Source organism: Podarcis pityusensis (genome assembly GCF_964106645.2).
Source record: "Podarcis pityusensis genome assembly, chromosome: 2".
NCBI lineage: Eukaryota > Metazoa > Chordata > Lepidosauria > Squamata > Lacertidae > Podarcis > Podarcis pityusensis.
The window spans coordinates 125,757,819-125,783,373 of record NC_138029.1 but is presented as its reverse complement, the minus strand read 5'-3'; the positions used below and the strand labels follow the sequence as shown (position 1 = coordinate 125,783,373).

The window sequence follows — 25,555 nt, the reverse complement described above, 5'->3', positions numbered from 1 at the left end:
CCAACTAAGTTGATGTTGAAGATAGTAGTTTATAATAATGCTGTACTTGTATCAGTAGGTAACTCTTCATAAGCTGATATTGTGGTATGAATTCCCCCAAAAACCCAAAAAAGGGAAAATCTACAAAGAGACTCACAAGTTAAAAATGGTGGTATGAGGTTTCCTGGTCCACGTTATTTATTAGCTTTTAATAGGCCAGCAGATACTTTGTTGCCTCTGCTTCAAAAGTTTAATATTTTTGTATATTTTTAGAGTCATATAAAGTAATATCTCTGGTTACAAACCGTCCTCCTTGCAAAAGCTTCGGCTTACGAGCTCTGCTAACCCAGAAGTAGGTCTCCTGGTTTCAAATTTTGCCCCAGGATGTGAGTGGAATCGCTCCATTAACGAAAGTGTGCCTCAGGTTAAGAACGGTTTTGAGTTGAGAACGGACCTCCGGAACAAATTAAGTTCATAACCAGAGGTACCACTGTATTAGTAATATAGCACTTATGTTTTACTTATTCCACATAGCAGAGACTCTGATACTCAAGTCTGAGCTCATCTCCTCACTTGGAACTGAAAAATACAGGCATGTTGTCCTGGACAGATTGAGAGGTCCATACTTCCACTTTGCTGGGAGACTGTACCTTTGTATGTCTCCTTTCAGTGTGTAGGAATATAAAACCGGTCCTGAAAGACCTACATTGGCTCCCAGTACGTTTCCGAGCACAATTCAAAGTGTTGGTGTTGACCTTTAAAGCCCTAAATGGCCTTGTCCCAGTATACCTGAAGGAGGGTCTCCACCCCCATTGTTCTGCCCGGACGCTGAGGTCCAGTGCTGAGGGCCTTCTGGCAGTTCCCTCATTGTGAGAAGCAAAGCTACAGGGAACCAGGCAGAGGGCCTTCTTGGTAGTGGCACCCGCTCTGTGGAAAGCCCTCCCATCAGATGTCAAAGAGATAAACAACTACCAGATTTTTAGAAGACATCTGAAGGCAGCCCTGTTCAGGGAAGTTTTTAATGTGTGACATTTTAATGTATTTTTAATCTTTGTTGGAAGCCGCCCAGAATGGCTGGGGAAACACAGCCAGATGGTTGGGGTACAAGTAAATTATTATCATTATCATTATCATTAAAAAGAGCCATTTGGCTTAGAATGAGGGCCCATCTTTTCCAGCAGCCTGGTGCAGGTTTAGGCGATGTCTACAGTGGATTGGAATGTATCAGGAAGAAATTACAGATCATGGAGGCAGGAGAAACCTGGATACAGAGGTGCAACATTTTCACAGGAGGGGGAAAGTGTCTCCCTATGGATGTGGCTGCACTACAACTCCCGCCATCCATGGTCATTGGCCGTCTTTACTTGGGTTGATGCTACTTAGAGTCCAACCACATCTGGAGGGGCATAGATGCCTCACTTCAGCATAGAAGGTTTCTCTTGGTGCTCATTGTTACAACGGGGAGTTGAAGGTAGAACTGGATACTAAGGGTTCTTGAGACTATTATCATATGTCCTTTCCTTTCCTAAAACTTTGGTACATAGGAGAGGGAGGAATGCTGGAGATGTTAAAATAAGAGAAGGTGCTGATTGGCCTTGCTGTGTGTTAAGTTCTCTGGTTCTCTTCCTTGAATACCTAACAATATTTTCTTATCTTCCACCCGCAACACTTTAAACCAGTTGATGGAGAAGGCAATCAGAATTCTGAGGGGCCATCTGTAAAGTACTTCACTGCGAGTGAACACCTTAGGACACATCTTCAAACTAATACTGAGGAGAAACCCTTTAAATGTATGGAATGTGGAAAGAGCTTCAGTCAGAGTTGGAGCCTTACTCAACATCAACGGACTCACACAGCGGAGAAACCATTTAGGTGTATGGAGTGTGGGAAGGGCTTCAGACAGTCTTCACACCTTACTGTACATCAACGAACTCACACAGGGGAGAAACCATTTAAATGTACTGAGTGCGGGAAGAACTTCAGACAGTCTTCACACCTTACTGTACATCAACGAAATCACACAGGGGAGAAACCATTTAAATGTATTGAGTGTGGAAAGCGTTTCAGTGAGAGTGGAAGTTTTACTCTACATCAACGAACTCATACAGGGGAGAAACCATATAAATGTATTGAGTGTGGGAAGGGCTTCAGTCACAATGGAATACTTACTGTACACCAACGAACTCACACAGGGGAGAAACCATTTAAATGTATGGATTGTGGAAAGACCTTCAGTCAGTGTTCACACCTTACTCTACATCAACGAACTCACACAGGGGAGAAACCATTTAAATGTATGGAGTGTGGGAAGGGCTTCAGTCACAACGGAATACTTACTCTACATCAACGAACTCACACAGGGGAGAAACCATTTAAATGTATGGAGTGTGGGCAGAGCTTCATTCACAATGGAATCCTTACTGTACATCAACGAACTCACACAGGGGAGAAACCATTTAAATGTATGGAGTGTGGAAAGACCTTCAGTCAGTGTTCACACCTTACTATACATCAACGAACTCACACTGGGGAGAAACCATTTAAATGTATGGAGTGTGGGAAGGGCTTCAGTTGCAGTGGGAGACTTACTGTGCACCAACGAACTCACACAGGGAAGAAACCGTTTAAATGTATGGATTGTGGGAAGGGTTTCAGTGAGAGTGGAGCTCTTACAAGACATCAACAAACTCACACAGTGAAGAAACCATTTAAATGTATAGAGTGTGGAAAGAGCTTCAGACACACCTCACCCCTTACTCTACATCTACGAACTCACACAGGGGAGAAACCATTTAGATGTACAGAGTGTGGAAAGAGCTTCAGTCGGTGTTCACATCTTAATATACATCTACGAACTCACACAGGGGAGAAACCATTTAAATGTATGCATTGTGGGAAGGGTTTTATTGAGAGTGGAGCTCTTACTAAACATCAACGATCTCACATGGGAGAAACCATTTAAATGTTTGGAGTGTGGAAAGTGCTTCGGTAAGAGTGTAACTCTTAGAAAACATCAGCAAACTCACAGAGAAGCAACTGTTTAAATGAAAGTGTCCAATGTCTTTCACTTATAATGGAGTTCTTAATCAACACCTATGGACTCTCACAGGGGAGAACCCATTTAGATATATGGAGTGTTTCAGGTTTTCCCCACAGAGTTCACTTTGTGCTTCATATCAACAATCTCAGATAGGGAAAAATCAGTTGTAAATGCATGGGGTATATTTGATGTTCTGGTGTTTGTATGGAAAGTTGTACATATATGTGTTAAAGCAATGAAGGTAATTTCTCATAATTGTAAGTTTAATGCTAAAGATAATGTACTGTTAGGGATGTGCAGAATGTGACTCTGGAGTGCTCATTGAGAGTAAACTCACAGCTAAAATGGCCGCTGTTTCTTTAATGCAAATAAAGCTGGGTCAGCATGACTCAGCGGTCTGTACCAAGTTGTATATATAGAGTGAGAAATGTTAGTTTGGTTGCTGGTGTTTGGGTTGGTTGGTTAGTGCTGGTGTGTATAGTTATTCAGTCGTGTTTTGCACAAAGACTTTTAAGAATAAAACTCTGCAAGGATATTCTCGTGGACTCTTTTATGCAGACAAGGGTCCGAGGACCAGGCTGAAGAGACAAAGGGAGGTCAGAACCCTTTCCTTCTTTTTTTTGCTTTTTACAAACACTGACATAAACGTGCTGAGATTTGGTATTTGGCAGAGAGAGTTGGGAATGGAGAGTTGTGAAAAGTGGGGCATGACAGTAGTGTTTAGGAAGCAGGATTGGCTTCCTGCTTGGATTGGAATCCTAGAACTGAAGAGTTGAACGGGACTCTTAAGGTCTTCTAGTCCAGTTCCCCGTTATAAGAACAGCAGCATAAAGCCCATTTTTATAATTGCAATAAAGGAACAACTAAAACACAAAATGACGGAAAAGTAATTATTAAAGCTTGCTACATTGTTTATATTTTATAAATTCATTGTTTTACCTTCCCTTCTCATTCATGGGTACATTAACTGCAAAGGGGATAAAATCCCCGGTGGTAGCCGGAATAAAGGAGGTGTTGAGGGCAAGAACCAATATACGGAGGGAAGGTGGCACAGGGAAATGTGGGCATTGCCAGTGGTTTCAGGAGAGTCATTTTCCTGCGGAGAGAGGAATCTGTGTCCAAGTAATTGGCCCATCTTTCAGAAATCGAGATGATCTGGCAGATCTGCAAATCTATTATGAAGCAGCCTGCCTGAGTTGGTTAAAAGAATGGATTACACTGGATATTGCAGACATCCTGGACCTAGAAGGCCATGATTTAAAATTTTGCTGGCATGCATGTTTATGTTATGGTGAGGCAAGAATTTACAAAAGCTTTACAGACCATATTGTAAGGGAGAATTTGTATAGAGTTTGGGAGAAATATAAAAGTCTGTTGAAAATTAAAACACCTTTACGGCTATCTCCTATTGAGGCTATTACAATACAGAAAGGTGATATGGATAGACAATGGGCAACTTACAGGGAATTGTAACTTACAGGCCCATTTTTCAGAAATCTGTAGAGGCTGAAATCTGTAGAGGCTATAGGAGGCTGAAAGCAGAGTTCATCTGGAGCTGCTCCTCCAGGTCCTGGAAGCTGCCCAGAGTTGGACTTTACCCCCAAAGGCCCCCTCCTCCATCGCCTCCCGAAACAGACGGATGCCAACAGGGTCTCTCTGCTTGACGAGGATTTCACCTGCGACCTCCTGCATGCAAAGCATTGAATTCGAGACCTTTTAAACTAAATCATAGAATCATAGAATCATAGAGTTGGAAGAGACCACAAGGGCCATCGAGTCCAACCCCCTGCCAAGCAGGAAACACCATCAGAGCACTCCTGACATATGGTTGTCAAGCCTCTGCTTAAAGACCTCCAAAGAAGGGGACTCCACCACACTCCTTGGCAGCAAATTCCACTGTCGAACAGCTCTTACTGTCAGGAAGTTCTTCCTAATGTTTAGGTGGAATCTTCTTTCTTGTAGTTTGGATCCATTGCTCCGTGTCCGCTTCTCTGGAGCAGCAGAAAACAACCTTTCTCCCTCCTCTATGTGACATCCTTTTATATATTTGAACATGGCTATCATATCACCCCTTAACCTCCTCTTCTCCAGGCTAAACATGCCCAGCTCCCTTAGCCGTTCCTCATAAGGCATCGTTTCCAGGCCTTTGACCATTTTGGTTGCCCTCCTCTGGACACGTTCCAGTTTGTCAGTGTCCTTCTTGAACTATGGTGCCCAGAACTGGACACAGTACTCCTGGTGAGGTCTGACCAGAGCAGAATACAGTGGCACTATTACTTCCCTTGATCTAGATGCTATACTCCTATTGATGCAGCCCAGAATTGCATTGGTTTTTTTAGCTGCCGCGTCACACTGTTGGCTCATGTCAAGTTTGTGGTCAACCAAGACTCCTAGATCCTTTTCACATGTACTGCTCTCAAGCCAGGTGTCCCCCATCTTGTATTTGTGCCTCTCTTTTTTTTTGCCCAAGTGCAATACTTTACATTTCTCCCTGTTAAAATTCATCTTGTTTGTTTTTGCCCAGTTCTCTAATCTGTCAAGGTCGTTTTGAAGTGTGATCCTGTCCTCTGGGGTGTTAGCCACCCCTCCCAGTTTGGTGTCATCTGCAAATTTGATCAGGATGCCCTTGAGTCCATCATCCAAGTCGTTGATAAAGATGTTGAATAAGACCGGGCCCAAGACAGAACCCTGCGGCACCCCACTAGTCACTCTTCTCCAGGATGAAGAGGAACCATTGATGAGCACCCGTTGGGTTCGGTCAGTCAGCCAGTTACAAATCCACTGAGTGGTAGCATAGTCAAGACCGCATTTTACCAGCTTCTTTACAAGAATATCATGGGGCACCTTGTCAAATGCCTTGCTGAAATCAAGGTAGGCTACATCCACTGCGTTCCCTTCATCTACCAGGCTTGTAATTCTGTCAAAAAACGAGATCAGGTTAGTCTGACATGACTTATTTTTCAGAAATCCATGCTGACTATTGGTGATCACAGCATTCCTTTCTAGGTGCTCACAGACTGTTTGCTTAATGATCTGCTCCAGAATCTTCCCTGGTATTGATGTCAGACTGACTGGGTGGTAATTATTTGGGTCCTCTCTTTTCCCCTTTTTGAAAATAGGGACAACATTTGCCCTCCTCCAGTCTGCCGGGACTTCGCCTGTTCTCCAGGAATTCTCAAAGATGACTGCCAGTGGTTCTGAGATCACATCTGCCAGTTCTTTTAATACTCTTGGATGCAATTCATCTGGCCCTGGAGACTTGAATACATCTAAACTAGCCAAGTATTCTTGTACTATCTCCTTAGTTATTCTGGGCTGTGTTTCCTTTGCTGAATCATTTGCTTCAAATTCTTCAGGTTGGGCATTGTTTTCTTTATCGGAGAAGACTGAGGCAAAGAAGGCATTGAGGAGTTCAGCCCTTTCTGTGTCCCCTGTTTGCATTTCACCATCTTCTCCTCTGAGTGACCCCACTGTTTCTTTGTTCTTCCTTTTGCTACGAACATACCCATAAAAGCCTTTTTTGTTGCTTTTAACCTCTCTAGCAAGCCTGAGTTCATTCTGTGCTTTAGCTTTTCTGACTTTGTGTCTACACGTGCTGGCTATTTGTTTGAATTCCTCTTTGGTGGTTTCCCCCCTTTTCCATTTTTTGTACACATCCTTTTTCAATCTTAACTCAGTTAAAAGTTCTTTAGATAGCCACCCTGGCTTCTTTAGGCACCTTCCATGCTTCCGTCTCATTGGTATTGCCTGACGTTGTGCTTTTAGTATCTCCCTCTTAACAAACGCCCAGCCATCATGAACTCCCTTTCCTTTTAGTATTACTGTCCATGGGATCTCACCCAGCACTTCCCTAAGTTTTATGAAGTCGGCTTTCTTAAAGTCAAGAAATTGAGTCCTAGTATGCTTGGCTGCTCCTTTCCGCTGTATAGTAAAGTTCAGAAGAGCATGATCACTCGCGCCTAATGATCCTTAAATTACTTATTCAAATTATTCAAATGATCCTAAATAATTTATTCAAAATGAATACAGCTTTGCCTACTGCCATAATATCACAGAAGGATCACTCCAATCCTCAATCCCACATCACGGTCATGTTGGCTCCCCCAATACCTTCAATAGGAACCCAACTACCCATCTGTTTGGCTAGACATTTCCAATCATTATATCCCCTGCACAAATACCTCCGTGGTGGTGATGATGATGATGTTGATGGCATTAAAATACTGTGTTCTTCAATAAAGGGAGACTAGACTGTGTCAAAGTTATCTTTTTTGGAGATGCCTTTGATTAGACATCGATGGCATGTGAGGCATTCTGATGGAGCATGTACGCCCAATGCGTCAATCTCATTGTTCGCACGATGGATATTAGAGTCACAGGTGCCTCAGGCACCCTGCTCTGGTCCCTGGCAATGGTCCAGATGTTATTGATCCAAGCCCCTATTGGTTTTTAGGTTTCCTTCCATCATTGGGTAATAACTGTAGTTTAGCTGCTGTGGTCAGAAAGGAAATGAATTATTTAGATTGAAGCCTAGAATATGGGATAAACTCCAGTTATAATTAGGCAAGTGCTGGATTAGGACGGATAGATTGTTTAGTGATTTGGGGGGTCTGATAAAAAACTTTCCCCCAGAAGACGTGGACCACGGTACACCCCCACCAAACTTGAATCTGAGACCTTCTGCATGCAAAGCAACTGCTCTACCACTGAGCTGCCTCCCCACACAACAAAGCCTAACTTTCTCCATCAGCTCTCTCTTTTTTAAAAAAAGGAACTGGTGCCGGAATTTATGGAGTGGAATTTGTTTTTGGAAATTTGACTTATGTTCTTCTTTGAGTTTGCTTTTGAAAACTTAATAAACAGTATTTTTTTTAAAAAAGATGGAAATTTATGAAATTTTCCAAAATCATCACAGTCACTCCTGCAAATGTCCCTACAAAACATTTCATCAACCAGTTTTCCTATCTCTATTCAAAGGGCCTCCACTGCAGATTTCCAAATGTAACAATTCACTGATAAATGTATCTATGTACCGTACTGGCTTACTGGGGAAACTTTAGAAAGTCATATAAAATCGCTCAGGTATCAGATTTGCGCAATCCAACTTTGTTCTGTTCAGGAAAGGAATGGGCGTCTTGGACGTGGGCAGAGGCAGCCATAATCCCTCGAGCCTGAGACCACGTACTCAGCAGCCTCCTTGCCTGGCTGATAATCGCTGGCATTCTGTCTCCTGAGTGGTAGCCATATCCAAAACAAGGTAAACCCGGCCGCAGTTTTTTAAGGATCTTGGTCAAGACAAAAGGGAGTGATTAACTCGACTGGGAGAACAGGAACATGTACATCAGGAATGTTCAACAGGTTGATCGCAATCTACCTGTCGATCGTGGGACGTGTAATAAACGTAAATCTGCCCTTATTCCCTTATGTGGGACACAAGAGCCCTTATGGAGTCCTTTGCAGGTTTTCCATCGGTCGGATAAAATAACAGAGGCCAATCAGAGAATATTGAGAAGCAAAGCAGCTACTAAGCCTGGTCTTTATTCAACTGTTGCAACAGGGTGCTCCCCTCACACGCAGGAGAAGGAGGAGGACACAGAACAAAGGTGCGTCTGCCCTTATATAGACATTTTAAATTGCCAGCCCTGGAGTCCAAGACCACCCCCAGAAACATCATACCTACATCACAGAAAGGGCGGTCTACACAGCGGCGTAGCGTGAGTTGTCAGCACCCGGGGCAAGGCAAGTAATTTGCGCCCCCTAACCCGGGGCAAGGCAAGTAATTTGCGCCCCCCCCAACCCCTAACCTGCCGATCTGAGTCGAGTTGCTGCTGGCGCTGCCGCCCAAACCACGCCGCTTGCCCGGAGGAGGAGGGGGGCAGAGAGGCGAGGAAAATGCAACATGGCCCAGCAGCTGCAGCAGCAGCAGCGGAGGCGGGGCTGTGAGGAGGGGCTGCCTGGCACGTCCTCCGCGGCCCTGACGTGCGGGGCTGAGAGCCGCTGCCTGCCGGACGCCTTCAGCCCGGGCGCGCGCACAGCTCGTCGGTTCCGCGAGACATGCGGCTCTGCTACAGCCTGCGCCCGAGGCTCTTCGGCGACTCCGGAGGCAGCGAGCGCGCCCCCCAGATGTTGCGCCCGGTGCGGCCGGCCCCCCTGGCACCCCCCACGCTACGCCACTGGGTCTACAACAGAAATCTGAGTGCGTTATTTACCTCTTGTCTGTCAGATTACCTGTTAATGCTTACTTGATTGGATACCCTGGGGGGCCTGGCCAGTCTTCTGTAATGACAAATACTTAGTTCCTGAGCCAGGTCGCAGGCTCACCCTATTCATACACAGACATACCCTTAAGACAGGATTTGTGAATGAAAAGACAATGGGGAGGCTCCCCCACCCCCTCCCTCCTTGCAGAGAAAACATTTGAAAATGGTTTCAGGGTGCTCCAGACATGTGGTCCACACATCTATGTATGTGCTTGGTTGGCACATTTATGAACAGTTATTATATATACATATAAGATCTTAAAAATTTTAGTTCAGATGTCATTGGTCGATTGTTGTCAATCACAGGACCTTTAGCGATCTACGTGACCCACGAAACGAAACAACGAAAAATGTTGGCGGGACCCAACAAAAATGTTCGCAACTGTTCAAACCCTCCTCCCCATAAAAAATGCTCAACAATTTTGGTCCCCCCCCCCCAAAAAAAGCTCAACAACTAGCTCAACAACTGCCTGTCAGTGACAATGGGTAGATCGCAGCCAGTAGTTTAACACTGTGAGTAGATCGCTTTTTCTTGGGAGTTGGAGGTACCTAATGCACATAATCACCTTTGTTTTACTTAATGGGAGTGAAGTGCAGGTCAAGGGAGGGATGGAGGCAAACCTGCCAGAAATGTGTGATGCTGTATTGTTTTTAATATTCGGTTGGAAGCCGCCCAGAGTGGCTGGGGAAACCCAGCCAGATGGGCAGGGTACAAATAATAAATTATTATTATTTATTATTATATAGAAGACCCCTCCCAGGTTATGACATAGCTGTGATGTATATATGACGTATGTATAATGTTGCACTAAGGGTGTTGAGTGTAAAAAGGGAAGCTTATACAAAAGAGACCTTCTTGCTGCTTCTTCCATGTGGTGGGTGGAAGTCCTGTTGCAACAATAAAGATCCCGGGGGGAGGCTTTTCAGAAATCGGGGTGGGGGGTGGGTCGTCTTTCGCTGCCGCTGCAGGTAATCGAACCCATGAATTTCTCACTAAATAAACGGGAATGTAGAGCTTGCAGGCTGGGAAGGAAATTCATGTTTGCAGGGAGGGGGACGCGGATCTCCTGCCCCTCCCCCTCCCTCTGGGTCAATGAGCTCCGTTTCCTAGAGAGGCAGGAAATTTGTTTTTCTTTTTTTGGGTGGGGAGAGGCTATTTGGAGGGGAGGGGTCTCCATCCTCATTCCCGGAAGAGAAACGGACTTGGAGAAGAGCAGAAAGAGGTGCCGCATATTTGGGCGGTTATTTGGGGGAGCGGGGATGGGAGAAGGATTTGCTTTCCCTCTGCCTGAATCGACAAGGGCAGCTGGGAAACGAGGCGGGAGGATTGGGGGGGGGGGGAAGAGAGAAAGGAAAGCTGGGAGGGGCTCCGCTCTTTCCCTGTGGGAATCATGGGGGGGGGGGGGCTGGATGCCGGCCATCCTGTTGCAAAGTGGGGTCCCCCTCCCCCAACATGGTTTGCATTGCAAGATCTTCTCTGAAGCGCAGAGATCAAGCCAGGCTCCTGTTGTAAATAAAAATATGCCCTTTTCCCTTATGGGGTATCCAAGAGCCCATATAGAGTCCTTACATAGGTTCCCTATTGGTAGGAGAAAATAACAGAGGCCAACCAGAGAATATTGAGAAGCAAAGCAGCTAATAAGCTTGATCTTTATTAATCTGTTGCAACAGGGTGCTCCCCTCACACGCAGGAGAGGAAGAGGACCCAGAACAATGGCCTGCAAGGCCTTATAAAGACTTTTGAAATTCCCATTCTCTAGATCAAGACCACCCCCAGAAACATTATGCATACATCACAGAAGGGGTGTAACCTAAGACCACCCCTCAGATACATCCCACCTACATCACAGAAATTTAAATATTGTTTTTCTCCTGTTGTTGTTTATCTCCTGTCTAGCAGGTTACTTGATTGGATTTCCTGGGGAGCCTGGCCATTCTTTTGTAGTGGTAAAATACTTATTTCCTGGGCCAGGTCACAGGCTCACACCTTATTCAAACAGACATATCCTTGAGACAGGATTTGTGAGGAAAGAGACAATGGGGTAACCTTGCAGAGAAAGGATTTGGTCAGTTTAGGAATCAAAATGGTTCCAGGTTGGCTTTCCTGTGCTGATCTATGTATGTGCAGTTATGAACATTGCCATATATCTAAAACCATAAAATTCCTATCACACTCCCATGGTTGGGGGACTGGGGGGGGAGCGAAGACACTTGAGACGAACCACAAAAGGTCCCCCCCCCCAGTGGAACTTAATTACAAAGGGATTTGCAGCCCCACCCTGTGCATGTTGACTCAGCAGTCAGTCCTCCTCTGTTCGGGGGGGGGGGGGGCAGCCCCATTCCACCTAGTGATGCTTCTCTCTGTTTAACACCCTCCATCTCCCTTCTCACTCCTGCCCCCCAGGCTCTGTCTCCAGTGGCAGGGGAGGGCTGAGCTCCTCCAGGACCCTGATCTGCCCCCTTCCCAAATGTGCTGCTGAAGCCCTTGCCTCAGTGGGGCTCCTGGTAGAGCTGGTTCCATGGGGGAAGATATGGAGGGCAGGCAGTGGCTATTGTGAGGAGTTGGCAAAAGGAAACAAGGATTTGCTTCTTGGGAAGGGGGTAGCCCCCATGTCGGCAGAGGGGGGAACAATGGGGGAGGCTTTGCTGTCCTGTTTGTGAGGCCCTGAAGCGGAGGGAAGAGGCACATTTTGGATTTTCACCTGCTAAGCAAGGAAAATGGGTACATGAGTGGCGGGATTGAAATCTAATCAGGCAGGTTCAGGTCTGTGCTCACGAGGGACCAGTTTTGACCCCCGGTTATCTTTCACCCTGTCCTATCTCACAGAGCTGGGAAGATAAAAGCACAGCTCCTTTCTTTGAAGTAGAACTGCAAAAGTCCCAGAAGTGGCCAACTTTACTGCTCCTCCGAATCACCTCACCAATGGCCTCAGAGGCACCGTTTGCACTGTCTCTTCTCAGAGGTGGAGTGGAAAGAGGAGCCAGGCAGCTTCCTCAGGTAGGGAAAGAGCATTGGGGAATCAGGTTGGAGGGAAGAGGCACAGATGGGACCACCCAGCCTCCCTCTGTGTTAAGTGGGGATGATGGGGATCTAAGAGCAGCTCTGTTTTCTTCTTCTACTTCTTCCAGGCCCTCTTGACCTTTGAGGAGGTGGCTGTGTTTTTCACAGAGGAGGAGTGGGCTCTGCTGGATCCTGGCCAAAGAGCTCTGCACAAGGAAGTCATGGAGGAGAATTATGAGATGGTGGCCTCTCTAGGTAAGGGCAGATTTGTAACCCTCTTGTCTGTTAGACGTTGGAGGTGTGAATCTCCTGTTTGAGCCATTTATTCACGCTGTGAAGAAACGACATATGAATAGGATTAGGCCAGTGGCCCATCTAGTCCAGCATCCTGTTCTCACACTGGCAAAGCCAGATGCCTCTGGGAAACCAACAAGCAGGATTCGAACACAAGAGCACTCTTGCCTCATGTAGTTTCCAGTATTTAGGGACACTTCTGTCTTCTGAGTGTGGAGGCATTGCAGAGCCATCACAGAGAGTGGCTGGCAATAGACCTCTCCTCCAGATATTTGGGCCATCATTGCTCCCTGTGGGATCGAGTTCCCTAGTTTAACTATGTGCTGTGTGAAGGAGGCTGATCTTTTATCTGTGCTTAGTGAATAATAATAATAATAATAATAATTTATTATTTCTACCCCATCCATCTGTCTGGGTTTCCCCAGCCAATCTGGGCGGCTTCCAATAAAATTAAAAGCATCTCCCTAAACAGGGCTGCCTTCAGATGTCTTCTAAAAGTCGGGTAGTTGTTTATTTCCTTAACATCTGATGGGAGGGCGTACCACAGGGCGGGCGCCACTACCAAGAAGGCCCTCTGCCTGGTTCCTTGTAACCTCACTTCTCGCAGGGAAGGAACCTCCAGAAGGCCCTTGGAGGTGGACCTCAGTGTCTGGGCTGAACGTTGGGGGTGGAGATGCTCCTTCAGGTATACTGGTCCAAAGCCGTTTAGAACTTTAAACGTCAGCACCAACACTTTGAATTGTGCTTGGAAACTTACCGGGAGCCAGTGTAGCTCTTTCAGGACCAGTGTTATGTGGTCTCGGCTGCCACTCCCTGTCACCAGTCTAGCTGCCACATTCTGGATTAGTTGCAGTTTCCGGGTCATCTTCAAAGGTAGCCCCACATAGAGCGTGTTGCAGTAGTCCAAGCTGGAGTTAACTAGAGCATGCACCACTCTGGCGAGACAGTCTGCGGGCAGGTAGGGTCTCAGCCTGCGTACCAGATGAAGCTGGTAGGCAGCTGCCCTGGACACAGAGTTGACCTGCACCTCCATGGACAGTTGTGAGTCCAAAATAACTCCCAGGCTCCACACCTGCTCCTTCAGAGGTACAGTTACCCCATTCAGGAGCAGGGAGTCCCCCACACCTGCTCGCTCCCTGTCCCCCCAAAATAGTACTTCTGTCTTGTCAGGATTCAACCTGTTAGCCACCATCCATCCTCCAACCACCTCCAGGCACTCACACAGGACCTTCACTGCCTTCAATGGTTCCAATTTGAAAGGGAGGTAGAGCTGGGTTTCATCCGCATACTGATGAACACCCAGCCCAATCCCCCTGATGATCTCTCCCAGCGGCTTCATATAGATATTAAAAAGCATGGGGGAGAGGACGGAATCCTGAGGCTCCCCTAGCAGCACTTTCTGGACACGGCCCAGGAGGAAGGAGCGGAACCACTGTATAACAGTGCCCCCAGTTCCGAGCTCCCCTAGATGTTCCTCAAGGTTGTAATGATGATCCAGCAGAACTAGGAAACAGCTTTCACCTTTGTCCCAGGCCCGCCGGAGATCAAGGTCCGCATCTTCCATGCGTGCCTGGGGTTGTTCTGCAACCACCTGTTCAATCACCTTGCCCAAGAATGGAAGATTTGAGACTGGGCGATAGTTGGCCATATTGGCCAGGTCTAAAGATGTTTTTTTAAGAAGCAGTTTAATAACCGCCTCTTTCAGCGGGTCTAGGAAAGCTCCCTCATAGAGGGAAGCATTCACCACCCCGCAGAGCCCAGAGCCCAGTCCTTCCCGGCTCGCTTTTATGAGCCAGGATGGGCAAGGATGAAGGAGACAGGTGGTCGGTTTCACTCGTTCAAGCAGCCTGTCCAGATCCTCAGAGGTAACAGATTGGAATTGATCCCATGAAACTTGACTAGACTGGCCCTGCTCCCATGGTGGAGTCTACCTCCTTCCAAATCTGAGTGACTTTATCTGCAAAAAAAACTTTGCAAAATCATTGCAGGAGATCTTGGGGCCCTTATTGGGCCCTGATGGTGCAGGTGTTTCCGTTAAATTATGAACCACTTGAAAGAGCCGCCTCCTGCTGTTTGCTGCAGATGCAATAGAAGGTCCTCTTCGCTGTTGCTATTGCCACTTGGTAGGCTTGACATTGAGCTCTAACCTGTGTCCGGTCTTATTCAGAATGAGTTTTCCGCCACCAGCACTGTAGCCGTCTCAGCAATTGTTTCATTGCCCTCAGCTCCAGGGAGCTCCATGCAATCAGAGAGGGCGCTTTGAGGCCAGACAGTCAATAGAATCATAGAATCATAGAGTTGGAAGAGACCACAAGGGCCATCGAGTCCAACCCCCTGCCAAGCAGGAAACACCATCAGAGCACTCCTGACATATGGTTGTCAAGCCTCTGCTTAAAGACCTCCAAAGAAGGAGACTCCACCACACTCCTTGGCAGCAAATTCCACTGTCGAACAGCTCTTACTGTCAGGAAGTTCTTCCTAATGTTTAGGTGGAAGCTTCTTTCTTGTAGTTTGGATCCATTGCTCCGTGTCCGCTTCTCTGGAGCAGCAGAAAACAACCTTTCTCCCTCCTCTATGTGACATCCTTTTATATATTGGAACATGGCTATCATATCACCCCTTAACCTCCTCTTCTCCAGGCTAAACATGCCCAGCTCCCTTAGCCGTTCCTCATAAAGCATCGTTTCCAGGCCTTTGACCATTTTGGTTGCCCTCCTCTGGACACGTTCCAGTTTGTCAGTGTCCTTCTTGAACTGTGGTGCCCAGAACTGGACACAGTACTCCAGGTGAGGTCTGACCAGAGCAGAATACAGTGGCACTATTACTTCCCTTGATCTAGATGCTATACTCCTATTGATGCATAGCCTGGTTAACTCTGCATTAGCCTGGTTAACTCTGCATTCCAGCGGGCCACCAGGGAATCAGCTGAAAGGGCATCAACGTGGCATAAAACATTCCCTACCACTCTCTGGAAACCATTTGGATCTATTAAGTGGCGGGGCGGACCATCCGAATCGGTCCCACGTCCCTACAGAAGGGAAGGGTCGCGGAGAAGTCCAGTTGCACCAGGAGGTGATCTGACCATGGCACTTCTTTTGTTTCACTTTTACTTAGTGTCAGAGCACCCACATCACTAGAGGTGAATACCAGGTCCAAGGCATGTCCGTGACTATGAGTTGGGCCATACTTATTCAGGGACAGCCCCATGGAGGCCATGCTTTCCACGAAGTCCTGAGCGGCCCCTTGTAAGGTCGTGTTGGCATGGATGTTAAAATCCCCCAGGACAACCAAACTAGGTGTCTCCGGAAGAACATCCGCCACGACCTGAAGCAGCTTTGTCAGGGAATCCTTGGTGCAGTGGGGAGGTTGGTACACCACAAGGAATCCTGTACTGCCCCTATTGCCCAACTTCCAGAACATGCACTCAAAAAACTGGGTCTTCCCAATAGGATGCCTGGTGCAAGCTAATGACTGCCTAAAAAATCACTGCACCCGCCCCCCCCCCCCCCCCGCCACCACCTGTATGACCTGGGTTGCTGTGTGTAAGTGAAACCTGGTGGACAAGCAGCAGCAAGCACAGACCAAACTGCTTCATCCAACCAAGTCTCAAGCCAGATCAAGTCATAGATGGCAGTGGTCTTATTAATCAGTGACCTAGCATTGCACAGCAGCACCTTTAGGTCATATGGGTCTCCGTTGCTGATTCCAACATCCTTCTGGTCAAGACCAGACCCAGAGGCAGAAATAGTATTCAAACAACGACTAAACCTGCCTCCTCGGTAATGACATGGTCTAAGACATTACCTAGAGGAGGCAGGAGAAAATGGACTGCAGAAATCTAGCACTTTCAGAAGAGAGGGAAGGTGGAGAAAGTGTGTCCCTCCAGAAGTTGCTGCACTGCAACTCCTATCATCCTAGCCATTGAATGTTCCTGCCTGGGTTGATGCTAGTTTGAGTTCAGCCACATCTGGAAGACACATCTGGCCTCACCCCAGCATAGAAGGTTTCTCTTGGTGCTCAGTGTTACATGGGAGTTCAAGGTGGAACTGGATACTAAGAGACAATTTTCTTATATATCTACATATCTATCTATCTACATATTTATATCAGAGCCAGTGTGGTGTCGTGGTTAAGAGCGGTAGATTCATAATCTGGGGAACTGGGTTCGCGTCTCCGCTCCTCCACATGCAGCTGCTGGGTGACCTTGGGCCAGTCACACTTTTTTGAAGTCTCTCAGCCCCACTCACCTCACAGAGTGTTTGTTGTGGGGGAGGAAGGGAAAGGAGAATGTTAGCCGCTTTGAGACTCCTGAAGGGGAGTGAAAGGCGGGATATCAAATCCAAACTCTTCTTCTTCTTCTTCATCTATCTCTATTTAAATCTTATTTACCATTTTCATTTTTACACTTGAAACAATAACAATGCTTCCAATGCAAAACACATAATTGATAATGACTCCCCTTCCACTCCTTCCATGGTTCATTTTGTTAATTTATTTTCCACTACATATTCTAATTTTCCCCATATCTTATTTTATCTCAGTTTTATATCCCAGTATTCTTACTGCTGAATTCATTCTTTTACTGTTATCTTTTTAATGTGTTTACAGTAAGTTTCCAAAATAATCTACAAAGCATTTCCAATCTTCATTTTTAAAATTATTTTTAATTTTAATTTATATACATTACAACAATTATTTTGCCTAGTTTTAACATTTTCAATTTCAACTCCCTTCCATCTCGATTTATGCAGTTCCTTACATTTATTATCTTCCTTTCCTGCATACTCCAAATTGTCTTAACTTATTCTTTTATTCATCTATTCTCATATATCTCTCATATATATATTTTAAGCTGCAGGTTTTTACAATAATCCTGCCTATGTCTTCATCTGTTTATAGTTTGTGAATACTCAATAAACCATTTCCATTCCTTTCTAAAAAGTTTGCTATCTTGATTTCTTATTCTTCTGGTAAGTTTCACCATTTCTGCATACTCCATTAGTTTCTGTATGCAATGTTCTTTCGTTGGGACCCCTTCATCCTTCCATTTTTGGACAAATAACAGTCTTGCAGCTGTAGACATATACGTAAATAAATTTCTATACTGTTTGGGTAGTTCTAATCCTATAATTCCCAAGAGAAAAGCTTCTGGGTTTTTTAAAGGAAAGATATTTTAAACATCTTTTTCAGTCATTATGTATCATTTGCCAGTAAGCTTTAACCTTATTACAAGACCACCACATGTGCAAAAGGTGCCTTCTTTCTCTTTACATTTCCAACATTTATTTGACTTTAATTTATACATTTTTGCCAAGCTACTAGGTGTTAACTGCCATCTATATAGCATTTTCATATAATTTTCTCTTAAACCATAACATGCTGTAAATTTTATATTCGTATTCCATAATCTTTACCATGCTTCCATATCTATATTATGACCAATATCTATTGCCCAGGGTATCATTGAAGATTTCACTTGCTCATTCTTTGTCTCCCATTCCAATAACATGGTGTACATTTTAGACATCACTTTAACATTACAATTTAACATGTCTCTCTCTAATTGTGATGGTTGTTCCCTAAACCCCCGCTTCATATCCTTTTTAAATATGTAATTCAAATGATGATATTGTAACCATGTTGTTAACATTCCTGGTAAATCCTTCAACTCTTTTAATTTAAATTCTCCTCCTCTCTTAATAAATTTCTGTTAGTTGCCCAATTTTCCATCATATTTTTCTTTTTCTCCGCTATGGCTTCCAAAGGTGAAAGCCAAACGTTCCCCATAAATTTTTATATCTGTCCCATATTCTATACAATTTTTTCCTAATTCTATGGTTTGTAAAGCCTTTATGTACTTTCACCATTTCAATACCACAGATAAGCTTCATAATATCATATCCGGCAGGGAGAAACCTCCTCTATCTTTCAGTTCTATCAGTATTTTATATTTTATTCTTGTTTTTTCCCCTTGCCAGGTATATTTAGAAATATTTTTTTGCCATTTTTGAAGCAATCTGCCTTGCAGATCATCAGCATTTTCAATCTTCTTCAAATACTATTTTATCTTGATCTCTTATTCTATTTGTCAATCTTCCCATTTCTATACATTCTATTAATTCATCTGCCATTCCTCCTTCGTTGGCATCCTCCTTCCACTTCTGAGCATACACCATACATGCTGCTGTAGTTGCATATATAAAAAGAGATCTGTGATCCCTAGATATACTTGCATCTATTATACCTAAAAGAAAAGCTTCTGGGGTTTTAACAAAGGTCCTCTTAAACATTTTTTTCAGCTCATTAAATATCATTTCCCAGAAGTTCTTAACCATTTTGCATGTCGACCACATATGATGAAAAGTAACTACTTTCCCCTTACATTTCCAGCAGATATCTGATTCAGTCTTGTACATTTTAGCTAATTTACTCGGTGTCAGATACCACCTATATATCATTTTCATAAAATTCTCCTTCAGTGTGCAACATGCTGTAAATCTAAAATCTTTTCCCACATTTTTCCCAAGCACTCATCTCCATATTATGACCTATATCTCTTGCCCACCCATTATTATAATCTTATCCAAATAATCAAATAACTTCTCCTTAAATACCTGGTTTTTTTCCTCATTTGGTGCAAAGACTCTCACCAAGAACATTTTTTCTCCATCAACAATTGCCTGTATCCTGATAATTCTTCCTTGGTCATCTTTAAATAATTGTTATGGGTTCAAACCATGTTCTATATGCATTACCACACTTCTCTTTTGAGTTTTTCTGAGATTATAAACTCTTCAACAAATATGTTGTTTACTAATACTCTGCTGTGTCGACTTGCAACATGTGTCTCCTGCACTAAGAGATAATTTTCTGGGATTATTTCCTTTCCAAAAATGTGGTACATAGGAGAGGAGAGATTGTTGGAGGTGTTGCTGTGTGTTAAGTTCTCTTGTTCTGTGTGTTAAGTTCTCTTGTTCTGTTCCTTGAAATACTAACAATATTCTCTTTCTCTCCTACTTTAAACCAGGTGATGGAGAAGGCAATCAGAATTTTGAGGGGCCATCTGTAAAGTACTACAGTGTGAGTGAACGCCTTGGCACACATCTACAAACTAACGCAGGGGAGAAACCCTTTAAATGTATGGAGTGTGGAAAGAGTTTCAGTGAAAGAGGAAAACTTACCGTACATCAACGAATTCACACCGGGGAGAAACCATTTAGATGTATGGAGTGTGGGAAGAGCTTCAGTCAGTGTTCACACCTTACTATACATCAACGAACTCACACTGGGGAGAAACCATTTAAATGTATGGAGTGTGGAAAGAGCTTCAGTGAGAGTGGAAAACTTACCGTACATCAACGAACTCATACAGGAGAGAAACCCTTTAAATGTATGGAGTGTGGGAAGAGCTTCAGTGTAAGTGGAAAGCTTACTATACACCAACGAACTCACACAGGAGAGAAACCCTTTAAATGTATGGAGTGTGGAAAGAGCTTCAGTCAGTGTTCACAGCTTACTATACACCAACGAACTCATACAGGAGAGAAACCCTTTAAATGTATGGAGTGTGGAAAGAGCTTCAGTGTAAGTGGAAAACTTACTGAACATCAACAAACCCACACAGGGGAGAAACCATTTACATGTATGGAGTGTGGAAAGTGCTTCACTTGCAGTGGGAGCCTTACTGTACACCAACTAACTCACAAAGGGGAGAAACCATTTAAATGTACGGTGTGTGGAAGGTTCCTCAGTAGTAGGGGAGCACTTAAAAAACATCACTTAACTCACACAACAGATAAACCATTTAAATGTATGGAGTGTGGAAAGAGCTTCAGTGAAAGTTCACAATTTGCCATACATCTACGAACTCACACAGGGGAGAAACCCTTTAAATGTTTGGAATGTGGAAAGAGCTTCAGTACAAGTTCACAGCTTACTATACATCAGCGAACTCACACAGGGGAGAAACCTTTTAAATGTATGGAATGTGGAAAGCGCTTCATTGAAAGCGGAAAACTTACTGTACACCAACGAATTCACACAGGGGAGAAACCATTTAGATGTGTGGTGTGTGGAAAGAGTCTCAGTAGTAGTGGAGCACTTACAAAACATCAACTAATTCATGCAGGGGAGAAACCATTTAAATGTATGGAGTGTGGAAAGCTCTTCATTGAAAGTGGAAAACTTACTGTACACCAACGAATTCACACAGGGGAGAAACCATTTAGATGTGTGGTGTGTGGAAAGGGTCTCAGTAGTAGTGGAGCACTTACAAAACATCAACTAATTCATGCAGGGGAGAAACCATTTAAATGTATGGAGTGTGGAAAGCGTTTTAGTGAAAGTTCACAACTGATCATACATCTTCGAATTCACTCAGGAGATAAACCCTTCAAATGTATGGAGTGTGGAAAGAGCTTCAGTCGGAAAGGAGTCCTTATTGTACATCAACGAACTCATATGGGGGAAAAACCATATAAATGTGTGGAGTGTGAGAAGAGCTTCAGTTGTTGTGAAAATCTTAATTTACATCAACGAACTCACACAGGGGAGAAACCCTATAAATGCATCCATTGTGGAAACAGCTTCAGTAATAGTGGAAACCTTACAAGACATCAACGAACTCACACAGGAGAGAAACCCTTTAAATGTATGGAGTGTGGAAAGTGCTTCAGTAATAGTGGAGCACTTACAAAACATCAACTAACTCATACAGGGGAGAAACCATTTAAATGTATGGAGTGTGGAAAGAGCTTCAGTGAAAGGGGGAAGCTTACTGTACATCTACGAATTCACACAGGGGAGAGACCCTTTAAATGTATGGAGTGCGGAAAGAGTTTCAGTGAAAGTGGAAAACTTACTGTACATCAACGAATTCACACAGGGGAGAAACCATTCAGATGTCTGGTATGTGGAAAGTGCTTCAGTCGGAATGGAATCCTTACTGTACATCAACAAACTCATGTACGGGAGAAATCATTTAAATGCATGGAGTGTGAAAAGAGCTTCACTAAAGGTTCACAACTGATCATACACCTACGCACTCACACAGGGGAGAAACCCTTTAAATGTTTGGAGTGTGAAAAGAGTTTCACTTGTAGAGGAAGCCTTACTGTACATCAACGAACACACAGAGGGGAGAAACCATATAAATGTTTGGAGTGTGGAAAGGGTTTCAGTCGAAGTGGGCATTTTAGAATCCATCAGCGAACTCACACAGGGGAGAAACCATTTAAATGTATGGAGTGTGGGAAGTGCTTCATTGAGAGTGGAGCTCTTACAAGACATCAACGAACTCACACAGGGGAGAAACCATTTAAATGTATGGAATGTGGGAAGAGTTTCAGAGAAAGGGGCAAACTTACAGTACATCAACAAATTCACACTGGGGAGAAACTGTTTAAATGTTTGGAGTGTGGAGAGAGTTTTAGTCAAAATGGACATTTTATAAGACATCAACAAACTCACACAGGGGAGAAACCATTTAAATGTATGGAGTGTGAGATGTGCTTCAATGAGAGTGGAGCACTTACAAAACATCAAGAAGCTCATAGAGGAGAAACCATGTAAATTGAAGGAGTGTGGACTGTGCTTCAGTTAAGGTCATCTACATACTCTCACGGGAAAACCCATTTAGATGTTTAGAGAGTGTCTAGTGTTTTCTTCGTTCTTCACATCAACAAACTAATATCAATTGTAAATGCATGGAGTGTTGTTGGTGTTCTGGTTTTTTTATGGAAAGTTGTATACACATGTATTAAAGTAATGAAGGTAGCTTCTCCCAGTAGTAAGTATAATGAAAGATATGATGTACTCTTAGGGATGTGCAAAGTGTGAATCTGGAGTGCTGTTGGTGAGTGATGACTGGGCAATAATAGGCCCTTTAGCAGCAAACAAATTTAGTCCTCATTTTGTACTGGAAAATCCTCTTCCAGAACAGGGTGCACTTTCTAATTTGTGAACCCTGTCCCTGATTGACAACATTCACTGCCTAGGACCTGTTACAGAAATGTTAGTGATTTTGTATTAACTTTTAAACAAGGGAAGGCCAATCCTGTTCCAATAGCAGCAGTCACCACACAGTCATTCCTCCCTCTTTTGTATGTGTGAAAAACCTCTTCACACACAAAACTCAGACAAATTTTGGCTGTTCTGTCCTGGTTACTCTGCAGTTCATAAGCCTGAACTTTTATTGTCTTCAAGGCTGACAGCGTACAAATCAATATGGCTGACTTGACCCAACAACCCTTTTCCCTCACACACGCAAACGAAACTCACTGCAGCCTACTTAAGGCAACCAATCATGGCCTGGGCCACGCCACCTCTCTCACTGCCAATGAAAACTTAAAAATGAATAAAAAGAGAACCTACCCATGTGATGCTGACACAAAAACCTTGCACATATGCTGTGTAAAAGAACCAGTGTTTACTACCCCCTCTCTCCACCTCTTTCTTCCCCCCCCAACTTTATTAATGTCTCACATCGTGTGTAATATAATATATAAATCTTTATTGTGCTCCAAAGACCCGTAACATAGATTCAGAATAAAATACAGATTCATACAGACAACCCCCTGGGAGAGGAAGACCGAGACGATATTTGTTCAGTCTTGAGTATGATGATCTTTGATACTTATGACTACCAAAAGAAACTTTGCCACAGCCACTGTGATATCTTTAGACTTGTCATCCAGAATATATTTAATACAGTAGGCTTCAGATTTACCTGGGCGATTTGCCAGTAGGGGTTTAATCAATAGATCTCTAGCTTGCTCATATTGTCCGCAATGCTTCATACAATCGACATCCTGAGAGCATACACAGAGCCTATTCTGATAAGGGATGCTTCTCAGTCTGCCATTTAGCACTTCTTATGGAAATACATTTAATCTGGCTTTGGTAAAAAGACGCCGATAAGTTGGTACAGACAGATTTCTAAGATATGCAGGTATCTGAAAATTGTACCTGTAATGAATTCCTACTGCTATCGGGCCACAGATAACATGAGGTTGAGATCGGAGATCACTATGTGATATGTCCCAGAGCCTTTGCCTCAAGGGCGGTATCGTATCCCGGATGGTACAAGAGTGAAGGTGGCATTCCAGTCGAAGTGGCTTTTCTGACCATAGTTTTCATCCATGAGCTGATAAACTCTTCGTTGTTTAGGTGTTGAAGTAACCCCTTCCCTAGGCCAAAGACTGAGATCTTAAGCCAGTATCTCAGGGCAGCCCACCATGCTTTTGTTGAGAGAGGGCATTCACCTGTCTCTAAAAACAGAATTGCATTTGGAACCTGTAAAAGCGACTGGTGAAACATTGCCTGGAACCCATCAAACATGGAGAATGAGCCATTGAACCAGACGTTTGGGCGTAGACAGATTTTGCATTAAATACCCTAATGGCTGATGGAACATAATGGCCTCCCCTTGTATAAAAGAATTGTATTATAGCTAGTTTGCTTACCTCCACCTTTAGATAGGCGGTCTGCCAATGGTGTTTCCAGGACTTAGAATGTTGGAATAGAAGCCCTAGGTACCGGAAGTATTTGGTCTGCTCTAGTTTGTGATCATCCAGTACCCATTACTCGGGAGAATCTTTTTTCAAACACCAGGACTTTTGATTTTTCATAATTAATGGATAACCCATTACCAGAGCAGTAGTCTGAGAATTTCCTTAGTTTGGTAGTTCAGGTCAGGTCTGGATCGGGAGAGGATTGCCGTGTCACCCACATACAGCAAGAGAGGGGTGTTTCTTGTTCCTATTTTTGGAAGATGGCCATCAGGACCCATCGAGTATAACTGATCTGTAGAAAGGACTTTATGAAGTGAAAACAGAGGTGGTGTATGTACTTTTGTAACCCAATAAAATCTTTAATAAAATAAAAATTCAAAAAACGACGTCAGTATCTCAGATAGGCTAGATCAGTTCTGGCCTCTTATTGAGGGGAGACCCAACTCAGATGAGCTGCCAGAATCCCAGGAGGAAGCCCCAAAATCTGCCTTCTAGTTCGGATTTCACACTAATTCCCCCAAACCTCAGCCCTGAAAAGCATTTGGGCAATGATCTTTGGCACATAAATCTTAGTGTCTGGATTGATTAACTGCCCCCCTTCAAATGGAAAATACCTGTATAGATGCCCAGTCGAGTAGGCAGGTAAGAACTTGACTGAATTCAGATGGGATCTGCATATTTCAGGTATTGTTGAAGGTACAGACTCAAAAGGTTTATCTACAAAACCTCAATGAATTAGGTTCCAAAATTTGAATTAATTCACTTCAATAAGAGGCCAAACCCAAAGATTTCCAACTATTTTCATAATGTTCCCTTTTTTTATCTTTTTCATGTTGCATTTTAAAAATCCTTTTCATAATGTACCACTTTCTCTCGCACTGTTGCAGTTATAAAAGAGAAATGGCCTCATCTGATCAGGCAAACTGAACTGGTCAGGTTAATTTGGTCACTTCTTTTTTCTTGGAGTTACAGTCCCTATCAAACCGACTCCATGTGTTTATGTTAGCTATTTTTGAGTTATGGGACACAGGTGGCGCTGTGGGTAAAACCTCAGCGCCTAGGACTTGCCGATCGCATGGTCGGCGGTTCGAATCCCCGCGGCAGGGTGAGCTCCCGTCATTCGGTCCCAGCTCCTGCCCACCTAGCAGTTCGAAAGCACCCCTAAGTGCAAGTAGATAAATAGGTACCGCTTTATAGCGGGAAGGTAAACGGCGTTTCCGTGCGCTGCGCTGGTGCTGGCTTGCCAGAGCAGCTTCGTCACGCTGGCCACGTAACCCGGAAGTGTCTTTGGACAGCGCTGGCTCCCAGCCTCTTAAGCGAGATGAGCACGCAACCCCAGAGTCGGTCATGACTGGCCCGTACGGGCAGGGGTACCTTTACCTTTACCTTTTTTAGCAGTTTCACCCTCAAACCTCAGTGATGAAGTAGACTCCGCATACAAGAATTGAAGATTAACATTTACTTCTCAGGG

At 44.2% G+C, this 25,555-nt stretch overlaps 1 protein-coding gene across 7 annotated transcripts in view; it reads left to right on the top strand.

The window, feature by feature from the left end:
- The window catches only part of LOC308469348 (uncharacterized protein), a 28,225-nt gene extending 3,755 nt beyond the window's left edge, over positions 1-24,470 (top strand). For 4 of the 7 annotated variants that reach the window (XM_080991662.1, XM_080991661.1, XM_080991663.1 and 1 more), the window contains exons 4-5: positions 514-597; positions 19,602-24,470. In XM_080991662.1, the coding sequence (XP_080847788.1) occupies positions 514-597; positions 19,602-22,144 (2,627 nt within the window). In that variant the 3' untranslated portion in view covers positions 22,145-24,470. Of the gene's footprint in view, positions 1-513; positions 598-12,408; positions 12,536-19,601 lie in introns of all 7 variants that reach the window. The other 3 variants (XM_080991667.1, XM_080991665.1, XM_080991666.1) reach the window with 3 other exon arrangements.
- Positions 24,471-25,555: the final 1,085 nt, after the last annotated feature.